Below are 22,729 nucleotides of genomic sequence, written 5' to 3' on the forward strand. Positions count from 1 at the left end.
TCCCACTGCCCCACTCTGGACATCACCTGGTTTGGCTGAATTCTCTCTGGAGTACAATTATTGTCCCTTTGTTTAAGAAACATCGTGTTCTGATAGGAAAAGGTAAATACAATTCCAAAGACCATGGGAAGCTCCTGGAGATTGCTAGAACTGTTCTAAACTGCCTTAGAAACTAGATCATGTTCATTAGAAATAAATGCATGTAGAACAGATACCTACAGTCACTGAAACTAGTTCTTACAGGGTCTACCTGACAGTATTGCTATGAAGGCTCAAAATAATCATACATTTGGGATATGTCCACATATCCTTGATAAAGGGTGAGAATAATACATTAGGGCATGTATTTCTCTCTAATCCTGATAGGTGACCATATAGTGATTGTGCATGCTCAAGTCGTTCAGTCCAGCTCTTTGTGACCCCATGGACTATAGCATCAGGTTCCCTTGTCCATAGGGTAGTGCAGACAAGAATAGTGGACTGGGTTCCCATTCCCTCCTCCAGGCGATTTTCTCTACCCAGGGATCAAATGCACATCTCCTGCCTTGGCAGGCAGATTCTTTACCACTGAGCCACCTGGGAAGCCCATAGTGATGCTTAGAAGACAGAAAATCAGAGTCAGATACTTCATTGACTTTGTAAAATTGCACTTATCTTGGTGCTATTCCATCTGACTTTGTCCTCTGTTAATTGTCAAGTATGATTAAAAAAAGAATGAAAGTGTTAGTCACTCAGTCATATCTAACTCTTTGCGACCCCATGGACTGAGCCCACCAGGCTCCTCTGTCCATGGAATTCTCCAGGCAAGAATACTGGATGGAGTGGGTTGCCATTCCCTTCTTCAGGGGATCTTCCCAACCCAGGGATAGAACTCAGGTCTCCTGCATTGCAGGCAGATTCTTTACCATCTGAGCCAACAGGGAATCCCTTTGTCCTCTGTAATTGTCAAGTTGGATCAACCAAGTCCAGATATTAACCCCCCAAAAATATAAAAATATACATGTTTCAATATGTAGGACTTCATAAAAATAATAGGATTCATTGAGACAGATTTAGATATATGCTCTGGAATAAGGATTATATAGTTTACCATATGCATAAATATATAAAATAAACTACTAGTAGTACACAGTAGAGATCTGATAACTTTCTAGTTGCCTTTACTAATGAACTAGTGAGAACTCTTAGCCTAGAGTAGCTAATCTATTTTTTTTTTTAGTGTTTGCCCTAGAATTAGCAATACATGTTTACAGCTAATCCAAGTCCACTTTCAAATATTAATAGCGCTATACCACTTTATAGGCAGTAAGAATACCTTGTAATAACAAAATATCCTAGTTACTACTGCCTCTTGTCTGTTGTATCATTTCTGTCATTCATTTCATTTGTATATGTACCTAAGCCCATATACATATGTATCATATACACATAAGCATCATAATCAATACATTGTTGGTATTATTATTAATATTTTTAACAAACTGTTTTCTGTTAGATCAGCTCAGAATTTTAAAAATGCAAGTTTTTATTTAACCTTCATTTATTGCTTCTTTAATGCTTTTCCTTTTTTTAATATAGATCCAAATTTTTGATTTTTAATGCTTTCCTTCTTTCTTAACATTACTTTCCCACAGGTCTACTGGCAACAAATTCCTTCCACTTTTGTTTGTCTGAAACAGTATTTCTGCTTCTCTTTTGAATGGTGATTTCACAGGGTGCCCAATTCTAGGTTGCCATGGTTTTTTTCTCTCAACATTTCTAGTATTTCACTCCACTCTCCTCTTGCTTGTGAGATTTCTGAGAAGTCTTATGCAGTTTTTTCTTTGTGCCTCTGTGAGTAAGGTGTTTTTTCCCTCTGACTTGTTTCACAATATTTTTTCTTTGTCTTTGATTTTCTATAATCTGAAAATGATATGCCTAGATGTAGTTTTTTTGGCATTATCCTGGGTCTGTGGTTTGGTATCTGGCATTGTTTTTGTTCATTCCTCAGTCATGTCCGACTCTTTGCAACACCATGGACTGCAGCACAACAGGCTTCCCTGTCCTTCACCATCTCCCAGAACTTGCTCAAACTCATGTCCATTGAGTCGGTGATGCCATCCAACCATCCTGTCCTCTGCCGTCCCCCTCTCCTCCTGCCTTCAATCCTTCCCAGCATCAGGGTCTTTTCCAGTGAGCTGGCTCTTCACATCAGGTGGCCAAAGTATTGGAGCTTCAACTTCAGCATCAGTCCTTCCAATGAATATTCAGGATTGATTTCCTTTAGTGTTGACTGGTTTGATCTCCTTGCTGTCCAAGGGACTCTCAAGAGTCTCCTTCAAACCACAGTTTAAAAAGCATCAATTCTTCAGCGCTCAGCTTTCCTTATGGTCCAACTCTCATATCCATACATGACTACTGGGAAAACCATAGCCTTGACTAGATGGATTTACTTGTTGGCAAAGTAGTGTCTCTGCTTTTTAATATGCTGTATAGGTTTGTCATAGCTTTTCTTCCAAGGAGCAAGCATCATTTAATTTCGTGGCTGCAGCCACCATCTGCATTGATTTTGGAGCCCAAGAAAATAAAGTCTGTCACTGTTTCCATTGTTTCCCCATCTATTTGCCATGAACTGATGAGACTGGATGCCATGATCTTAGTTTTTTGAATGTTGAGTTTTAAGCCAGCTTTTTCACTGTCCTCTTTCACCTTCATCAAGAGGGTCTTTAGTTACTCTTTTCTTAATGTTTCAGTTCAGTTCAGTTCAGTCACTTAGTCGTGTCCGACTCTTTGTGACCCCATGAATCGCAGCACACCAGGCCTCCCTGTCCATCACCAACTTCCGGAGTTCACTCAGACTCACATCCATCTTATCCTCTGTCGTCCCCTTCTCCTCCTGCCCCCAATCCCTCCCAGCATCAGACTCTTTTCCAATGAGTCAACTCTTCGTATGAGGTGGCCAAAGTACTGGAATTTCAGCTTCAGCATCATTCCTTGCAAAGAAATCCCAGGGCTGATCTCCTTCAGAATGGACTGGTTGGATCTCCTTGCAGTCCAAGGGACTCTCAAGAGTCTTCTCCAACACCACAGTTCAAAAGCATCAATTCTTCACGCTCTCAGCCTTCTTCACAGTCCAACTCTCACATCCATACATGACCACTGGAAAAACCATAACCTTGACAAGATGGACCTTTGTTGGCAAAGTAATGTCTCTGCTTTTCAATATGCTATCTAGGTTGGTCATAACTTTCCTTCCAAGGAGTAAGTGTCTTTTAATTTCATGGCTGCAGTTACCATCTGCAGTGATTTTGGAGCCCCCCAAAAATAAAGTCTGACACTGTTTCCACTGTTTCCCCATCTATTTCCCATGAAGTGATAGGACTGGATGCCATGATCTTCATTTTCTGAATGTTGAGCTTTAAGACAACTTTTTCACTCTCCACTTTCACTTTCATCAAGAGGCTTTTGAGTTCCTCTTCACTTTCTGCCATAAGGGTGGTGTCATCTGCATATCTGAGGTTATTGATATTTCTCCCAGCAATCTTGATTCCAGCTTGTGCTTCTTCCAGCCCAGCGTTTCTCATGATGTACTCTGCATATAAGTTAAATAAACAGGGTGACAATCTACAGCCTTGATGGACTCCTTTTCCTATTTGGAACCAGTCTGTTGTTCCATGTCCAGTTCTAACTGTTGCTTCCTGACCTGCATACAGATTTCTCAAGAGGCAGGTCAGGTAGTCTGGTATTCCCATCTCTTTCAGAATTTTCTACAGTTTATTGTGATCCACACAGTCAAAGGCTTTGGCATAAACAATAAAGCAGAAATAGATGTTTTTCTGGAACTCTCTTGCTTTTTCCTTGATCCAGTAGATGTTGGCAATTTAATCTCTGGTTCCTCTGCCTTTTCTAAAACCAGCTTGAACATCAGGAAGTTCACGGTTCACATATTGCTGAAGCCTGGCTTGGAGAATTTTGAGCATTACTTTACTAGCATGTGAGATGAGTTTAGTTGGTGAAATTCAGGTTCCCATGGTGGTCCACTTATGAGTCTCTGCTTTGGGAAGTTGGGAATCTGTGACTCCCTCTATTCTTCTATGTCTCAAGTCTTGAAGATAGCAGTTTGACCTATACCCTTTCCTCTCACATGCTCAAGAATAGTTGGTTTTTCAGTCTGTCCAGGTTTTTTACTTGTCATTACAACAGAGTGGCAACTTCCAAGTTCCCTACATATGGAACTTTTAACCAGAATCCTTTCCAAGGTAGCTAATCTAATGTTCTCGTATTCTGCTGGTCATCTTCATTGCATCCCATCCCTTTTTTTTTATCACATGCGGCCAGCAGAGATTAGTCCCTTCCCTGTTTCCAGGACCTTAATTTGGTTCCCTAATAATGTACTTTCTGGGGATTTCTCAGTTGGTTTCTCTGAAGGCTGGCTTTGCTCAGTATGTCTTGAAATTGCTGGCTGACTGCTTTCTTGTTAACCTGTGAGTTTTGTGAGATGTTTCTGGCCTCTGCCTCTTTTTTAAGCATGTGCTTTGACTGATGTGCACATAGCAGGTGTAGAAGAGGAATTATAAGCAGGAAAGAGTACTTCCTGATCCTAAGTTTTGAAAATGGATCCCATCTCATTCCATTACGCATTCTTCAAGCACCAGCAATGCTCCTATTTGAGTATATCTTATGTACTTATTTTTTCTTTAAAAATTTCTTTCTGACGGTGACAGTCAGTATATGTAATCAGTTCATTGGGATTTCAGGGAGGAGGAAACTATTGGCCTTAAGTCTTAACCAGTGTTGTAACAAGTGTGGGTTTCAGCAATGGATAATAATAAAATCAAACCTCATTAGTTGATGTCCAATTAATATTTTTACTTACTGAAGTCAGTTTCAATGTCCTTTTGAGCTAGAGAAACAATCGTATAAATCAGGGTCCCGCTGTTTGTAGTAAGAAGCTTACATTATTGGAGTATGAGGACAGGATGAGTTAGATTTGCTCTATTCCTTGGTATCAGAGTGTGAAGCCAACCCTGACCTCACAACATTCAGAAAACAGAGCTGTGCAGGCAAATAATGTCCCATGATTAGTGAGTGGGTTACAAAGAAGCTTCACGTTCAGGTTAAAATCTTTTCTCAGGGACCTAACATGCATTAAGCACTGTGCCAGGACTTAGGGGACATCATCTTAGATACATCATGTATATATCAGAGTGTATGCATCATTTATATCCTCACAGAAACCTTATACAATACTCTCATCAACATGAGGATGAGGACAATGAGGTTAGAAGAGGTTAGAAAGATTGCCCAGGATCATTTGATACAAGTTAAAAGCAGGATTCAAAACCATTTCTAATTCCAGTGGTGGTGGTGTTAATGTTGACATTGTAGTTGTTGAAGACACACACACACACATCAATGTGTTTGAGCTCTTGCAGTGATGGGATTCAAGTTCTTCTTGACTGAACCTTCATTATGAAGGACAGATCTGAATTCACTGATCAAGGAAATCAGAGATGAAGGGAGTCAAGGAGCCAGAAAATACAAAATGTATGTTTACTGGGAACTGAAATTGAAAGTTGATAGATTTAGATGGACTTGCCAACAAGACATATAGTTATATAATTCCTATTCTTCCCATCTTCTATGAAGTTAAATGTTATTTCTGTTTATTTAAGAGAATTGTGGCAGTGTTTGTTTTCATCTCATATTGTTATACTCAAGGTTATGTCCAGTTTTAGGAGAATTATCAATTTGTGTGCTAGTGTAAAATTTAACGTGTACTGCTTAACTTACTCTCAAATGATGGTTTTTTAAAAAAGATCTTGTTCTTTGTCAGATTTTAAAGACTTGGTATACAGTACTTTGAATCTCTTTCAGATGCTGTGATTAAATATTCAGGGCTTGAGTATCTTTGATCTTAAGTTAAAATAATAGGAAATCTTACATTTTCTGCCACAGATCATTACAATAAGCTAAGTCTTCAGTTTATCCCCTCATAAATTAAATTTTTGAGTCAGAAAAATCTTGTATGAGCTAAATTAACAATATAACAGTCTCCCTTTATTTTACAGTCTCAATATTGAATTGAGAATATGATGAACTGTATTGTCCTGTTTAATTATGTTTTGGTTTTGGACATAAGAAACTTGTTCTTTATATCAAAGATGATCAGGTTCAAGTGTATATGAAGATAATTTTTTTAATTAATTTTATTTTATTTTTTAACTTTACAATATTGTATTGGTTTTGCCATATATCGAAATGAATCCGCCACAGGCATACATGCGTTCCCCATCCTGAACCCTCCTCCCTCCCCCCTCCCCATACCATCCCTCTGGGTCGTCCCATTGCACCAGCCCCAAGCATCCAGTATCGTGCATCGAACCTGGACTGGCGGCTCATTTCATATATGATATTATACATATTTCAATGCCATTCTCCAAAATCATCCCACCCTCTCCCTCTCCCTCTCCCACAGAGTCCAAAAGACTGTTCTATACATCTGTGTCTCTTTTGCTGTCTCTTATACAGGGTTTATTGTTACCATCTTTCTAAATTCCATATATATGTGTTAGTATACTGTATTGGTGTTTTTCTTTCTGGCTTGCTTCACTCTGTATAATAGGCTCCAGTTTCATCCACCTCATTAGAACTGATTCAAATGCATTCTTTTTAATGGCTGAGTAATACTCCATTGTGTATATGTACCACAGCTTTCTTATCCATTCATCTGCTGATGGACATCTAGGTTGCTTCCATGTCCTGGCTATTATAAACAGTGCTGCGATGAACATTGGGGTACACATGTCTCTTTCAATTCTGGTTTCCTCAGTGTGTATGCCCAGCAGTGGGATTGCTGGGTCATAAGGCAGTTCTATTTTCAGTTTTTTAAGAAATCTCCACACTGTTCTCCATTTTTTTAAAAGTAAAAGTTCTTAATTAATCTCTCACTGTGTGTTAGTCACTCAGTCGTGTCTGACTCTTTGCAACCTCGTGGACTGTAGCGCACCAGGCTCCTTTGTCCACAGAACTCTCCAGCAAGAAAATGGGAGTGTGTTGCCATGCCGTTCTCCAGGAGATCTTCCTGACCTAGGAATCAAACCAGGTTCCTTACATCACAGGTCAATTGTTTACCTTCTGAGCCTCAAGAAAGCCCCAACCGCTCACTGCTGCTGCTGCTGCTAAGTCACTTCAGTCGTGTCCGACTCTGTGTGACCCCATAGATGGCAGCCCACCAGGCTCTCCCGTCCCTGGGATTCTCCAGGCAAGAACACTGGAGTGGGTTGCCATTTCCTTCTCCAATGCATGAAAGTGAAAAGTGAAAGGGAAGTCGCTAAGTCAAGTCCGACTCTTTCTCGACCCCATGGACTGAAGCCTACCAGGCTCCTCCGTCCATGGAATTTTCCAGGCAAGAGTACTGGAGTGGGGTGCCATTGCTTTCTCCAAACTGCTCACTACCAGTGTCTAAAAAAGTTTCCTATATGTTTACAGCTTCACGGTGACATTCTCATTGCTATATGTGGAGACAGTGACTCAGATTCCTCTATAAAACTTTGGGTTTGATTCTCATCTATTTAGAATGTGATTGATTTCCACTTACTGCCCTTTTCAAGTAAATACTTATAGATAATCAGTTAACTTAGTTCTGGGCCACCATATTGATTGGCACCTTAATTACTTAGAATTTCTTTGTGGGCTGTGTTCAGTGTGTAAGTTAAAGGGTCAAAAGGCAAGCCAGATTTAAAAGCCAACATCATTTTTCTTTTTTGAATTACAGGAAAAGGTCAGGGTCACATAGATTCAACCTAATCTGTTACACTTTCTGCATTTGCAGTGTTACATCATGATCACTACTCTTAAAATAATGACTGATTCTGACCCCCTCCACAAAGAGGTATTATAATATCCTATGTCAAGAAAGATTCTGTTGTTTCAGCAGTTGGTTTACAGAGTTGATTAATGACTATGCCACTCATAATTAATGGTTTGAGTTTTTTATTACAATGGAGACGTTATCAGTCAGGGTGCCCTGCACACCCAAACAGAATACCCTGACCACTTTCAAAGGTGTGCGTAGGGCTTAGGGAAGCCAAGAAAAGTGATTCATTACCTCTGTCCATCCATTAATAGTAGAGGATGGAGGGAACAAAGCTACCATCCTAGGCCTAAAGAAGTAAAAGGAGGAGCAGTTATCCAAAGAAATAGTGTCTCCATTTCCCAAATTTAATTGGAAGCCACAGCAATCCATAGCATCAGCTTCTGCAGAGTGAACCTGGAGTGAAAACCAAAAAAAAAATAAAAGGAATGAAAACAGAAAACACAGGAGAGGATGAAATGAAAAGTCAATAAAATCAGTAGTGGTGAGTTTCCTAGCAAGCCAAGCTCGTTGGTAGCTCTGGGTCTTGACTCAAGAAAAGAAGGAAGCTAGCATTTATTGAGTACTATTCCAGTTACTATTGCTGTATAACATAGCAACCTAAATTTAGTGTACTAAAACGCCCATTTTACTATGGCTTCTTACCTATAAAATTGAACTGGTAAAGAACCTACCTACCAATGCAGGAGATCTAAGAGACTCAGGTTCAGTCCCTGGATTGGGAAGATCCCCTTGGAGAAGGGCATGGCAGCCCACTCCAGTATTCTTGCCTAGAGAATCCCATGGACAGAGGAGCCTGGGGGACTACAGTCCATGTGGTCACAAAGAGTCAGACACAATTGAAGTGACTTAACATGCATGCACGTAGGTAGGACTCTGTAGGTCAGAAATTTAGACAGGATACAGTGGGGATGGCATGCCTTAGCTCCACAGTGTCTGACACCTCAGCTAGGAAGACCCGGGTGGCAAAGAATGATTCAGATGCCTAGGAGCTGGAGTCATCTGGAGGCTTCTTAACTCATATGATTGGCACTTGGGCTGGATAACTCATTGGGGACTGTCAACTGGAGTAGCTATACCTGGTCTCTCCAAGGGTGGGGGCTTCCTACTCCATGGCAGGTGGAGGGTCTTGAGAGTGACAGATTCTAAAGAATTAGAGGGAAGCCACATGGTCTTTTATGACCTCACCTCTGAACTCACATAACTTCATTTCTGCATTCAGTCCAAAGTCAGGGTAACTAGAGAAGAACATACCAAAAGACAGATTATTGTTGTAGCCATCTTTGGAAAATACAGTTTGTCACCAAGGCAACAAGAACTAGCAATGTGGAGGCATTCTGATGGCAGTTGAAACAAACTTTTCCAAGTTAATGGTAAAATTTTATTAACCAGAATTCACTTATTAGCCAGTTTTCCATGATTAAACTTTATCATCTCTTCATGGATTATAGATTATAAAAGTAGAAGACATTCCCAGAAATAAACTAGCTCAGCATCACACTCTTAAACAGTCTGAATGTCATTATTCTCATTTCTTGCTGTTAAACTAGTGATGAGTAGAAGGAAAAGTAGAGACTAGAACCTAGGACTCTTGGATTTTATTTGTCTTACTTATTTAACTAGAATTTGATAAGGGATGGAATTATAGATTACATTTTACAAAATGAACAGAGAAGTACCTGAGTAGAGTCAGAAGCACCTGGCCAGGTATTGTGTTCTTATAACCTGGGAGTAATCAGTCTATTGAGTCAGGGTCCCTCATTGGAAGGTTTGGGCTTAGCTTTGTATCTATGAAGTGAGAACTCAAGAGCTAGAATAATAGAAGATTAGTGGTCTGTGGTGTTGGAGAAGACTCTTGAGAGCCCCTTGGACTGCAAGATCAAACCAATCAATCCTGAAGGAAATCAATCCTGAATATTCTTTGGAAGGACTGATGCTGAAGTTGAAGCTCCAATACTTTGGCCACCTGATGCAAAGAGCTGGCTTATTAGAAAAGACCCTGATGCTGGGAAAGATTGAAGGCAGGAGGATAAGGGGATTACAGAGGATGAGATGGTTGGATGGCATCACCAACTTAATAGACATGAGTTTGAGCAAGCTCCCAGAGATGGTGATAGACAGGGAAGCCCAGCGTACTGCAGTCCATGGGGTCACAAAGAGTCAGACAAGACTGAGCAACTGAACAGCAACAACAATGACCATTAATTCCAACAGAGAAACTCTGACACATTGTTTATTTTCCCCCATGCACCCGGCAGTATCTGCCTGGCCCATTCATCCACTCATCTGGCTGCTGGTCTAGCAGACTGACTCATGAAATGTTATTAACTTTCTGGCGGGGACTGTTGGTAATGTCTCTGCCCTCCTACTACTTCTGGAGTAAGAAGCACTGACTTATCTTTGCTATTAATGCACAGAAACAAGCCTTCTGTGGGGGGATATTTCCAACCTATGAGAGTCATCTGACAGTTGCCTTTTATGTTTTGACATCAAGAATTTGCCAAACTATCCAAAGTTTTACTGAAACTTCTAAGATCTAAGCGTTTTCCTTTTTTTCTCTTCTATAATGGCAGATTCCATGTCAGTTTTTCTGGATTCAGTCATTGCAATCTCCACTCCACTCATATTATATAAGACTTCTCTACAGGTGTGTGTGTCTTTCCAGACAATGACTCAGTCATTATGCCATGAAAGTTTCTTTTATAGTGTTGCTTCAAGCTGTTGGTAGTACTTTGTTTATATGAAAAAAAAAAAAAAAAGAGCACATAATCTATCATTTGAGAAAGCCTGAGTGGCTGAAAGGTTACCTGTCTCTTTAAATAGAACTGCTGCTGCTGGTGCTAAGTCACTTCAGTCGTGTCCGACTGTGCAACCTCATAGATGGCAGCCCACCAGGTTCCTCTGTCCCTGGGATTTCTCCAGGCAAGAATACTGGAGTGGGTTGCCATTTCCTTCTCCAATGCATGCATGCATGCTAAGTCGCTTCAGTCATGTCCAACTCTATGCAACCCTATGGACAGCAGCCCACCAGGCTCCTCTGTACACAGGATTCTCTAGGCAAGAACACTGGAGCGGGTTGCCATTTCCTTCTCCTTAAATAGAACTAAACAGTGTTGATTTAACAATAAAATTAGGAACTAAACAATAAAAGAGGAACTAAAGAGCCTTTTGATAAAAGTGAAAGAGGAGAGTGAAAAAGCTGGCTTAAAACTCAACATTCAGAAAGCTAGGATCCAGTCCCATCACTTCAAGGCAAATAGATGGGGAAACAATGGAAACAGTGACAGACTTTAATTTCTTGGGCTCCAAAATCACTGCAGATGGTGACTGCAGCCATGAAGTTAAAAGATGCTTGCTCCTTGGAAGGAAAGCCATGACACACCTGCTGCTGCTGCTGCTGCTGCTAAGTCGCTTCAGTCGTGTCCGACTCTGTGCGACCCCATAGATGGCAGCCCACCAGGCCCCCCATCCCTGGGATTCTCCAGGCAAGAACACTGGAGTGGGTTGCCATTGCCTTCTCCAATGCATGAAAGTGAAAAGTGAAAGTGAAGTTGCTCAGTCGTGTCTGACTCTTCTCGACCCCATGGACTGCAGCCTACCAGGCTCCCTCCACCCATGGGATTTTCCAGGCAAGAATACTGGAGTGGGGCGCCATCCCCTTCTCTGATGACAAACCTAGACATTGTATTAAAAAGCAGAGACAACACTTTGCCAACAAAGGTCCATCTAGTCAAAGCTGTGGTTTCTCTGGTAGTCATGTATAGATGTGAGAGTTAAACCATAAAAAAAGCTGAGTGCTGAAAAATTGATGCTTTTTGAACTGTGGTGTTGGAGAAGACTTTTAAGAGTCGCTTGCACTACAAGGAGATTAAACCAGTCAATCCTAAAGGAAATCAGTCCTGAATATTCATTGGAAGAACTGATGCTGAAGCCGAAACTCCAATCCTTTTGGCCACCTGATGCAAAGAGCCAATTCATTGGAAAAGACCCTGATGCTGGGAAAGATTGAAGGCAGGAGAAGGGAGCAACAGAGGTTGAGATGATTGGATGGCATCACTGACTTGACAGACATGAGTTTGAGCAAGTTCCAGGAGTTGGTGATGGACAGGGAAGCCTGGCGTGCTGCAGACCATGGTGTTGCGAAGAGTTGGACATGACTGAGCAAGTGAACTGAACTGAGTGAACAATAAAATACTGTTGATTCATTTTAAAGTCTTCACTTACTGTTTTGCATTTCCCTCTGACATTTTTGAATTTGTTGTTGTTCAGTTGCTCAATCATATCTGACTCTTTGTGACCCCATGGATTGCAGCACACCAGGCTTCCTGCCCTTCACTGTCTCCTGAAGTTTGCTCAAACTCATGTCCACTGAGTCAGTGATGCCATCCAACCGTCTCATCTGAGATACAATCTTTGGCATCTGAATATGCAAGCTAGCCCCAGATATTGGCATGAGTCCATGTAAGGGCATGTGATGCAGTGTGTGGTAGGGGAGCTCCCCATTTTGGGTCCTGCCAGCATTGTGGATATGGGCAATCCCTTCATGTAATTGGCACTAAAGCAAGGAAGTGACTAGCTTATTGGTGCACATGTGGCCCTTCAAATTCTGGGCTTCACCAGTGAGCCCACTCAAGGCCCAGATGCCCTGAGAGCTCAGGGTGCCCGTCTCTGTGCTGGTCAATTGCTCTCTTGTCTGGGGCCTCCATCTTCAGTCTTCCCACCCAGCCTTTCCTATTTTGCATGGAATCATTGGCTCTTTCAGAACAGATGATGACACTCTTCCTACCTGCCCTTCACCTCTCAATCCGTGGTGTCTGGCTACTCCTCCACATTCTCTTGCCAATGATGTCCTAGCTAGTAAAGCCAGTGGTCCTTTCTTTTCCCTTCTTAACCTGTATGACTTCACTGTGCCCTGTTTTCTCATATGTTAGGTAGCAATAGTAATAGTGTTGACCTCATTGGGTTGTGAGGTTTTATTTATTATACATCATAGTAGATAATAGGTGCTATGTTATACATACACACACTTACATTTATACATGTGTATATATTTGTCTGGGACATACATAGGTAGTCACACACACACATAAACACATCAGATCAGATCAGATCAGTCGCTCAGTTGTGTCTGACTCTTTGCGACCCCATGAATCGCAGCACACCAGGCCTTCCTGTCCATCACCAACTCCCAGAGTTCACTCAGACTCACGTCCATCGAGTCAGTGATGCCATCCAGCCATCTCATCCTCTGTCGTCCCCTTCTCCTCTTGCCCCCCAATCCCTCCCAGCATCAGAGTCTTTTCCAATGAGTCAACTCTTCGCATGAGGTGGCCAAAGTACTGGAGTTTCAGCTTTAGCATCATTCCTTCCAAAGAAATCCCAGGGCTGATCTCATTCAGAATGGACTGGTTAGATCTCCTTGCAGTCCAAGAGACTCTCAAGAATCTTCTCCAACACCACAGTTCAAAAGCATCAATTCTTCGGCACTCAGCCTTCTTCACAGTCGAACTCTCACATCCATACATGACCACAGGAAAAACCATAGCCTTGACTAGACGAACCTTTGTTGGCAAAGTAATGTCTCTGCTTTTGAATATGCTATCTAGGTTGGTCATAACATTCCTTCCAAGGAGTAACCGTCTTCATACAAGTCTGAACAGTGCCCTGGGCAAGGCAAGCACTACCTGGATTAATTATTACTCAGTTAGTTAGTGTTAGTCGCTCAGTTCAGTTCAGTCTCTTAGTCACGTCTGACTCTTTGTGACCCCATGAACTGCAGCAGGCCAGGCTTCCCTGTCCATCACCAACTCCCGGAACTTTTGGAGCCCAAAATATAAAGTCTCTCACTGTTTCCATTGTTTCCTCATCTATTTACCAAGAAGTGGTAGAACCAGATGCCATGATCTTTTGCTTTTTGAGTGTTGAGTTTTAAGCCAGCTTTTTCACTCTCTTCTTTCACTTTCCTCAAGAGGCTCTTCCGTTGCTCTTCACTTTCTGCCATAAGGGTGGTGTCATCTGCATATCTGAGGTTATTGATATTTCTCCCAGCAATCTTGATTCCAGCTTGTGCTTCATCCGGCCCAGCATTTTGTATGATGTACTCTGCATATAAATTAAATAAGCAAGGTGACCATATACAGCCTTGACATACTCCTTTCCCAACTTGGAACCACTCCATATTTGGAACAAAACTGCTTCCAAATTGGGAAAGGAGTCACTCATTCACGTGCAACTCTTTGTGCTCTCAGGGACCATAACTCGCCAGGCTCCTCTGTCCAAGGAATTCTCCAGGGAAGAATACTGTAGTGGGTAGCGATTCCCTTCTCCAGGGGATCTTCCTGACCCAGGGATTGAACCCAACTATCATTCTATATCCAAAGTCAAATCCAGCCCCCACGTGGGCTGTGTTCACCTGTAGACCCGACCATTTCTATGTGCTTCTCTTTCTTACTTACCAACCTGGTGTCAAAGGCAACAGTATTTTCGATCCCTGCTGTCAGAACCCTCTACTTTAAAAAACATAACCTCTCAACTTCACAACATTATTTTGAATTTTATTTCTGTCTTTCAGAGTTTACAAGCCCCAACTAATATAAAGCTCCCATTCCTCTCTTTTATTAAACTAAATAAGTCGGATTGTGTTGCAACACCTGGTGGTGGCATCTGTTTTCAGTATTTAAATCTCACTTTGTGTTTTATTTGGCATATGTATGTGGAGTCTTGTCTCCACAGCTAGAGTGGAATCTGTATACTAGATTACATATTAATTGGCCTATATTATCTTTGGTCCTTACTTAGGAAGATATTTTTCACCCATTGCGTTCAGCAGCACGAGCAGATTTAAAGAGGTCTCCATTCCTACTTTAAAAACCAAATACTCTGGACTTCCCTGGTAGTCCACTGGTTGAGACTTCACCTTCCAATGCAGGAGATGTGGATTTGATCCCTGGTCGGAGAACTAAGATTCCACATGCTTCATGGCTAAAAGGCCAAACCATAGAACAGAAGTAGTAATGTAACAAATTCAATAAAGACTTTAAAAAAATGGTCCACATCAAAAAAAAAAAAATCTTTAAGAAAATAAAAATAAAGACCAAATACTTTATGGACAACTTTCTCATCAGTTATAGGCATGATCAGGGGCCTCATCTGACACTAAGAATGTGGGCTCAGGTTTAATACATGTGAACCTTTCTGTTAAACCCCCAGGTATCCGCCGCCAGACTGCCCATTGCGTGAAGAAGGGCCGTGGGATAGTGAAAGCTACATTCTGTGATCCAGAAACACAACCCAATGGGAGACAGAAGAAGTGTCATGAACAGGATTGTCCACCCAGGTAACTGTTGATAACAGCTCGAGCTCCGTGTGTCTGCCTACCATGGTGTCTGATTTCATAGTAATCAAGGGCTCAGTGATGGGGGAGGGCTGGGTGGCTTCATTATTAGAATAAATACAGGCAAGCTGTCACAGGTTTCTGTGGCTATGCTGTTAGAACCTGTGACAAGGTGTGAGTGGGGAACGTTTTCTCCCCAGAGAACAGTATTTCTTACAAAGCTCGTATGATCTATGTTTAATTACTTGGTAAGACTTAAGTCCCAAAGCACTGTTGAACAGAATGATGTGTAGATCATCCCAAAATTCTTTAGCTAATTGGTTAGGCTTTTCCAAGAGCATTTTACCCACCAGTGCAATAGTAGCCTTTAGAGAACATGCTTACACTTTTGGAGCACTGCCTTGAAAAGTGGACTTACAGACCAGGCTTGTTCAACCTCAGCACTGTTGACATTTGGGGCTGGATAATTCTTTGTTGTTGGGGGCTGTCACATGTTTAGCAGCATCCCTGGCCTTGTGTCCATTTAGAAGTTTGTAGCATTTCATCTTCCCCGTCCAGGTTGTGACAACCATAAATGTCTCCAAACTTTGCCAAATGTCTTGTGGGGGCAAAATCACCCTTGGTTGAGAACTGCTGTTAATAGAGGTATTCATCTGCTCCGAATCATATAGATTCAAGTTTCTAGAAGGCAGCTTGGATGTTATTATGAGGGGTGTTTGTTAGAGAGAGAAAGAGGGGTAGGGAGAAGACGAAAAAGAAAAAAGAAGGCAGGGAAGGAAAGAAAGAATTAGTTGTGGGGAGTGTTTTCATTCCCTCGTGTCCATAAACAGAGATGTATTTCATTTGCAGATCCCGTCAGGCATTCATTCCAGTCCCAAGAAGACACATTAAGAAGAGTTTAGTTTAACAGGAGGGGACTGGTTGGCATAATAAATCTACCAAGTGACAGGCAGAATTCTAAAGACGAGCTGAAAGAATGGGATAAATGTCAAATAACTAGGTCAAAAAGAAGCATCTAGACAGCTCAGCCAAGGCAGACAGTGTCAGTTTCTTCTGGTCTCAGGCAGGGAGGTCCCAGAGGCCAGGGTGTTCGAGGCCAGGGTGTTCTCATCTTAGAGTCAGGTTGATTCTCTGTCCAGTTCTGGGGTTTCTTTCTGGGTGGAAGGTGGGCTGTGAGGTTCAGAGCTGGACCCCATCTCCATCAAGAGAGGACAGAGGTACTACTGTCCCCTCCCCTCGCTGTGGCTCTACCCTGATGTCTTTATTGAGTTTGTTACAATGTTGCCTTTGTTAGGTTTTGGGTTTTTGGCCACAAGGCATGTGGGATCTTAGTTCCGCAAGCAGGGTTCGAACCCATACCCTCTGCACTGGAAGGTGAAGTCTTAACCACTGGACCACCAGGGAAGTCCCTCCCATAACTCTTTCACTGGGAAGAACTGGGGACTTGAGGGGAGGATCAGGCCCCACTAGGTTTCGTATGTAATCATTGCAGTTTCTATAGATCCTTCTCAGGGAAGAATGAGCCTGGAAAGAGGAATCTTTCTTATCGCTTGCCTTATCTCATCAATAGCCTGTCCCTTTGTGGAGTTTACGCACTTCCATCATATTTATCTCCATCAAAGTCAATGACTCTCACCAGGCACTTCCTTTTGCCCTCACCAGCTGCCAACCACCACACACACCCTGGGATGCTTGCCTCATTTTTCAATGCCACCCTTTCTGGTGAGTGGCTACCTTCTTAAAACCACAGCTGTTTAGTTCCTGAATCTAACTTTGGCCCTAGGGTTCAGGGACATTTTTATTATTTTATTTAGTCTACCTGGGCCTTCCTTAATATTACCAGCAAGTCTTTGTTAAACATCCATTATTTCCCATGAGAGGTATGATGGCAATGATAACCATGTTACAGTTACATGTACTGAGCACTGTGATTTTGTGATATAATAAAATCTATGTCTCTGGTACCTGGTTCCAAGGCTGACTAGCTGTAAGCCTGCAGTGGGTCGACATACAGCAGACCCCTCAAAGACAGGCATGCACCTCTCCCCTCACTTGATTTGTGTCTAAGGCAAAGCAAGCTCTGTGCTAGGTTGGTGGGCATCAAAAGATGCTGATGCAGGTGCTCACCTGATGAGACCAAGAGAGAGATGGGGATATTAGCTGTGTCCATAAAAGTGGCATAGTCAGAGAAGACAGTGGATTTGGTAGCCACTCTCTGTTTGAGAAGAGTTATCAGTCCATATCTGACATTTTTCATATTCACCTGTAGCTAAAGTCTTGGCCTCACTATTTTCAGAATTCAGTTCCCATAAAGGTGGTTATCTTTATCTATCTCTGCACTCTAACTACCAGAACTTTCTAGTTGAAAGTCATCCTATAAGATACCACCAGTGCTAGAAGGAGGTGGATACTGGGGCCAGAGTCCAGAGGCTAATGGATGGGACATGAGCTGAGGCCGGAGCCTGGTAGACACAGAGGCGGAGCCTTGACAGAGGAATTCCAAATGATACAGGCTGAGCTCTGGGGACTGGAAGTTGGCCCTAAAGGGAGTCATGTAGTAGCTATAAACTAGCCTCCACAATATCCACTTCCTGGTCCCTGGAACCTGCAAGTGTTACCTTATTTGGAGAAAGGGCCTTTAAAGAGGTAATTAAGTTGAAGGGTCTTGAAATGGGCAAGTTGTGCTGAATTATTGATTTGGACCCTAAATTCCATCATAGTATCCTTATAGAAGCAGAGGGAAACTTCACACACCACACACACACACACACACACACAGAGGAGAAACAATATGAAGGTGGAACAGAAAGATTTGAAGACACTGGAGTGACAGGCCACAAGCCAGGGAGTGCTGGCAGCCACCACAGACTTGAAGATGGAAGGAATGGATCTTCCCTAGAGCCTCCAAAGAGTGCAGCCCTCCCAACACCTTCACTTCATCCCAGTAATGCTGACTTGTCTATCTGGCCTCCAGAGATATAAGAAACTAGATTTCTTTTGTTTTTGCCACCAAGTTTGTGATGACTTGTTTTACAGCAGCCCTAGGAAAGTAACACAAGCAGTGTACTAATTAATGCCAGCATAATGTAAAGCGGGAGCTTCCCGGGTTGCTCAGTGGTAAAGAATCAGCCTGACAATGCAGGAGATGCAGATTCGATCCCCAGTCGGGAAGATCCCCTGGAGGAGGGCATGACAGTCCATCCCAGTATTCCTGGCTGGAGAATTCCGTGGTTGGAGGAGCCTGGCCTGCTGCAGTCTATGGGTCACAAAGAGTCAGGCACAACTGAGCACTCACGTGCACACACAAAGTAAAAGCAGGGAGAGGAGGGGCAATCTCTTCACCAAGTCACAGAAGCACCAAAGCTTGGAAAGTAAGTGACTCGAGCTTTCTCAGGATGTTTTGGAATAGCACAAATACGTCACTTCCTAAGGAAGCTTACAGCCAGGAGAGCTATATGAGACACGTACACCAGCAAGACAGAGCTGTTGTCAGGGCTGGGACCCAGGGACCTGATCACTGTCCACGGCCCCTGTCCTCTTTGGAGCTCTGTGGTTAACTGACATCGCTTTAGCTTGTATTTCTAAGAGCGGCGTTGTTAGAACAAGGTAAATGATGTGCATGCTAAGTAGCTTCAGTCATGTCTGACTCTTTGCAACCCTGTGGACTGCAGTCCACCAGGCTCCTCTGTCCATGGGCTTCTCCAGGCAAAAAATACTGGAGTGGGTTGCCATGCCCTCCTCTAGGGGATCTTCCTGACCCAGGAATCAAACCCAAATCTCTTACGTCAAGTCTCCTGCACTGGCAGGCAGATTCTTTTTACCACTAGCACCACCTGGAAAGCTCCACAAAATTTTTACATGGACTGATTCCACAGCTTCCTGTCACAAAATCAGTAATGAACCTCTGGTATCACCATCTAGAATGGAAGTGTTGATGGCCACAAATAGGTAATAGGCTACCGGGCAGTCACTGTGCTGTCCCACTCAGTACAAATGTGACATCCAGTGCTCAGGTTTTCTTGGGGAGCTGATGATCATTTTTGTAGCTGCCGCTTCTGCCACTGTACATCATTGCACTTCAAGGGAGGAAAACAATACATCTTATGCCCAATTTCTGCTGTTGTGTTGGAAACATAATTTCCTCCAATTCCCTCCAAACAATTTGAAGATCATACTTAAAGAAGAACAAAACATATGCAATTTGACAACTCTTTTTAAATTTTTATCATTTAGTAGCTTTTTTTTTGTTTTGATTTCCCTCTGATATGCATTTCCCAAGGTCTGAGTTTCTTGAATTTCTGTACATGATTAATGCCTGGGCTCCAGCTTGTGGTCCTTAAAGATCCTAAAAGTAGCAGATCAAGCCTGAATTTACCCAGTTCAGACCTCAAGCTAAAGCACAGCCTTTGGAGAGGGATATTAAAGATCCCAGTAGCATTTTTTTAACTTGAAAGTAGAATGTCTGCCTTTGGTTTTGTTTTTATACCCAAGGTCACACACACATACTTAGATGCATACATACATTTATGTTTAACATTTATGATACCTGTACTGGGATGGGTTCAGTTCAGTTCAGTTGCTCAGTTGTGTCCAACTCTTTGCAACCCCATGAATTGCAGCACACCAGGCCTCCCTGTCCATCACCAACTCCTGGAGTTCACTCAAACTCAGGTCCATCGAGTCAGTGATGCCATCCAGCCATCTCATCCTCTGTCGTCCCCTTCTCCTCTTGCCCCCAATCCCTCCCAGCATCAGAGTCTTTTCCAATGAGTCAACTCTTTGTATGAGGTGGCCAAAGTACTGGAGTTTCAGCTTTAGCGTCATTCCTTCCAAAGAACACTCATTACTGATCTCTTGACCTCAGATAGCTAACTTTATAGGAGAAGGAAATGGCAACCCACTCCAGTGTTCTTGCCTAGAGAATCCCATAGACAGAGGAGCCTGGTCGGCTGCTGTCCATAAGGTCGCACAGAGTCGGACACGACTGAAGCGACTTAGCACGCATACATGCATTGGAGAAGGGAAATGGCAACCCACTCCAGTTTTCTTGCCTGGAGGACCCCAGGGGCAGGGGAGCCAGTGGGCTGCCATCTGTGGGATTGCACAGAGTCGGACATGACTGAAATGACTTAACACCAGCTACCTTTATTGAAAGTTCTTTTTTAACCTTTATTTGTCTTCATATTATATATATATTTTTTTTCATATTCCTTTTGCTGTATCTGTATTGGTTTATTTAATGCCTCAGGACTAAAGTCTTTCTCAAAAGTAACAACTAGCAAATTCACCTGTAGTGCTTCTCTTATGCAGTTCATTTTGTTGAAATAGGTTAGACTCTCTAAGGTCAGACATTTTGACTCCTGAAGATGTTAAGTAGATACAGCACATAACAGGTACAATTTCTGAAAATCATTCTAAAGTAGCATGTGTTGTGTGCTCAGTCATGTCCAGCTCTTTGCAACGCCATGGACGGTAGCCTGCCAGGCTCCTCTGTCCATGAAATTATCCAGGCAAGCAAAAACCATCACAATATTGTAAAGTAAATATCCTCCAATTAAAATAAATTAAATTAGTAAATAAAATTTTTAAAAAAGGAATACTGGAATGGGTTGCTGTTTCCTACTCCACTAAAGTAGCATATGATAAGTTAAATAGAATTTCATGAAATATTCCAACATAATGGATAATTTATAGAAGTTCTTCTTATTTATTATTGTGTTTCAGCTTCCCAAAAGATTCATGATAAAGTCAGGAGGTAGAGGGTAGATATTATTCCCAGATGGTAATAAGGTAGAGGTTACTAACAATTTTCAGAACCTACTGTTTTACTTTTCTCTTATACTTTATTTACTTATTTATTGATAAACCTACACTGACATATCATAATTTCCCAAAGTCCGTAGTTTAGCATAGGGTTCTCACTCTTGGTGATATACATACATTCCATGGGTTTTGGCAAATATATAATGATATTATCCATTGTTATGTTACCATGCAGAGTATTTTCACTATCAAAAAATCCTTTCCTTTGGCAACCACTGGCCTTTTTACCACCTTTATAGTTTTGTCTTTTCCAGAATTTCAGATAGTGGGAATCATACAGTATATAACCTTTTCAGATTGCCTTCTTTCACTTAATAATACACATTTAAGGTTTCTCCATGTCTTTTCATGGCTTGATAGCTCATTTCTTTTCTGTATGAATATTATTCCATTATCTGGATGGACCACAGTTTATCAGTTCACCTTCTGAAGGACATCTTGGCTGCATCCAAATTTGGGAATTATGAATAAAGCTACTGTAAACATCCCTATGTGGGGTTTTGTGTGAACAAAAAGTTTTCAGATCCTTTAGATAAATACCAAGGAGTATGATTTCTGAATTGAGAACCCACTCTACTTCAAGCCTTTTCCATGTTGCCAAGTGATTTATTCATGTTAGCAACTCTGATTGGTAGATACTTTTATGCCTTTGCACAGATGAGGACACTAAAGTCCTCAGATTCTTCCCAAATCACTTAGCTGAAGTGGTAGAGTCTAGATTTGAACGTGGATGAAGCTACTGAGTGTTCTGTGCTGGTGCTAATACACTGTGCTGCTGCCCAGGATCTCAGGATGAGCACGTTTCGGTGCTGAAATCAGAAATCCAAGTTTAAAATATTTCTCACACATTAAAACACAATGAAAAAGTTATTAACAAGCAGAAACTAACTTCAAAGCTGAATCATGCCTGCAAACTCACAAGGGGATTAAAGAAAGGAAATTAAGTTAACTTGTTTTTTTAAAGACTAATAAATGTCGATGGCTATCTTAATATTATTTGTCTTTGGAAGACTAGTCCAGTTGTTTCCTTAGATATGAATTTCAAGTTGTAACATCTTCCCCTGTCACCTAATTTTCATGCTGTCTGAAAACTTCATACCATTGTTCAGGGCTGTCATTTCCACTCATAAAATGGTTTCATATGCAAGATTTAATCTTTTTATTTCTGGATTATTGTCCTTCAGTAATAATTTGTTTCTATACCCAATTTGGACCTTCTGTGTTCTTTCCCAAATAGATACTTAAGATAGATTTTTTAAAAAGATTTAATAAAAAGCTTCTGTTAATCTTAATGTAAGAAATCTGTGTTATATCATCAATGGCTTCCAGAATGAAAGTTTGCATGGCACACTCCAGGATGGAGTAGCCTGTCAAGAAAGAAATTCTTTGGAATTGAAAGTGTATCTGACTCCAGAAAGAGGTCATTTGAGTCTCTTCTCTCTATGACTTCTCTCTGAACTTTGGTTTACAGGAAAGCAAACTTCTGCCAGGCTCCAGTTGTGATGGTGCTCTGTATATTTAAATGCTCCATAAACTCCTATAACAGGTCTTTCCAGCCTGGCAGCTGTATGTAGGTTTTCGTGCAAAAAGAATGCTTCATGATTTAAATCCAGGTTTCTCAGCCTGAGAACTAGAGCCCTTTTGGGCTGGATGATTCTTTGCTGTGGGGGCTGTCCTGTGTCTTGTAGAATATTTCTCAGCACCCTTGTTCGCTATCC

The 22,729-nt window shown here is 41.8% G+C and overlaps 1 protein-coding gene across 1 annotated transcript in view; it reads left to right on the forward strand.

Annotated features, from left to right (window-relative positions):
- ADAMTS12 (ADAM metallopeptidase with thrombospondin type 1 motif 12) overlaps positions 1-22,729 on the forward strand; it is a 392,866-nt gene that overhangs the window by 291,789 nt on the left and 78,348 nt on the right. The window contains exon 17 of the mRNA XM_019982926.2: positions 15,065-15,191. Within this exon, the coding sequence (XP_019838485.2) occupies positions 15,065-15,191 (127 nt within the window). The remainder of the gene's footprint in view (positions 1-15,064; positions 15,192-22,729) is intronic.

The sequence above is a fragment of the Bos indicus genome, chromosome 20, assembly GCF_029378745.1.
Source record: "Bos indicus isolate NIAB-ARS_2022 breed Sahiwal x Tharparkar chromosome 20, NIAB-ARS_B.indTharparkar_mat_pri_1.0, whole genome shotgun sequence".
Classification (NCBI taxonomy): Eukaryota; Metazoa; Chordata; class Mammalia; order Artiodactyla; family Bovidae; genus Bos; species Bos indicus.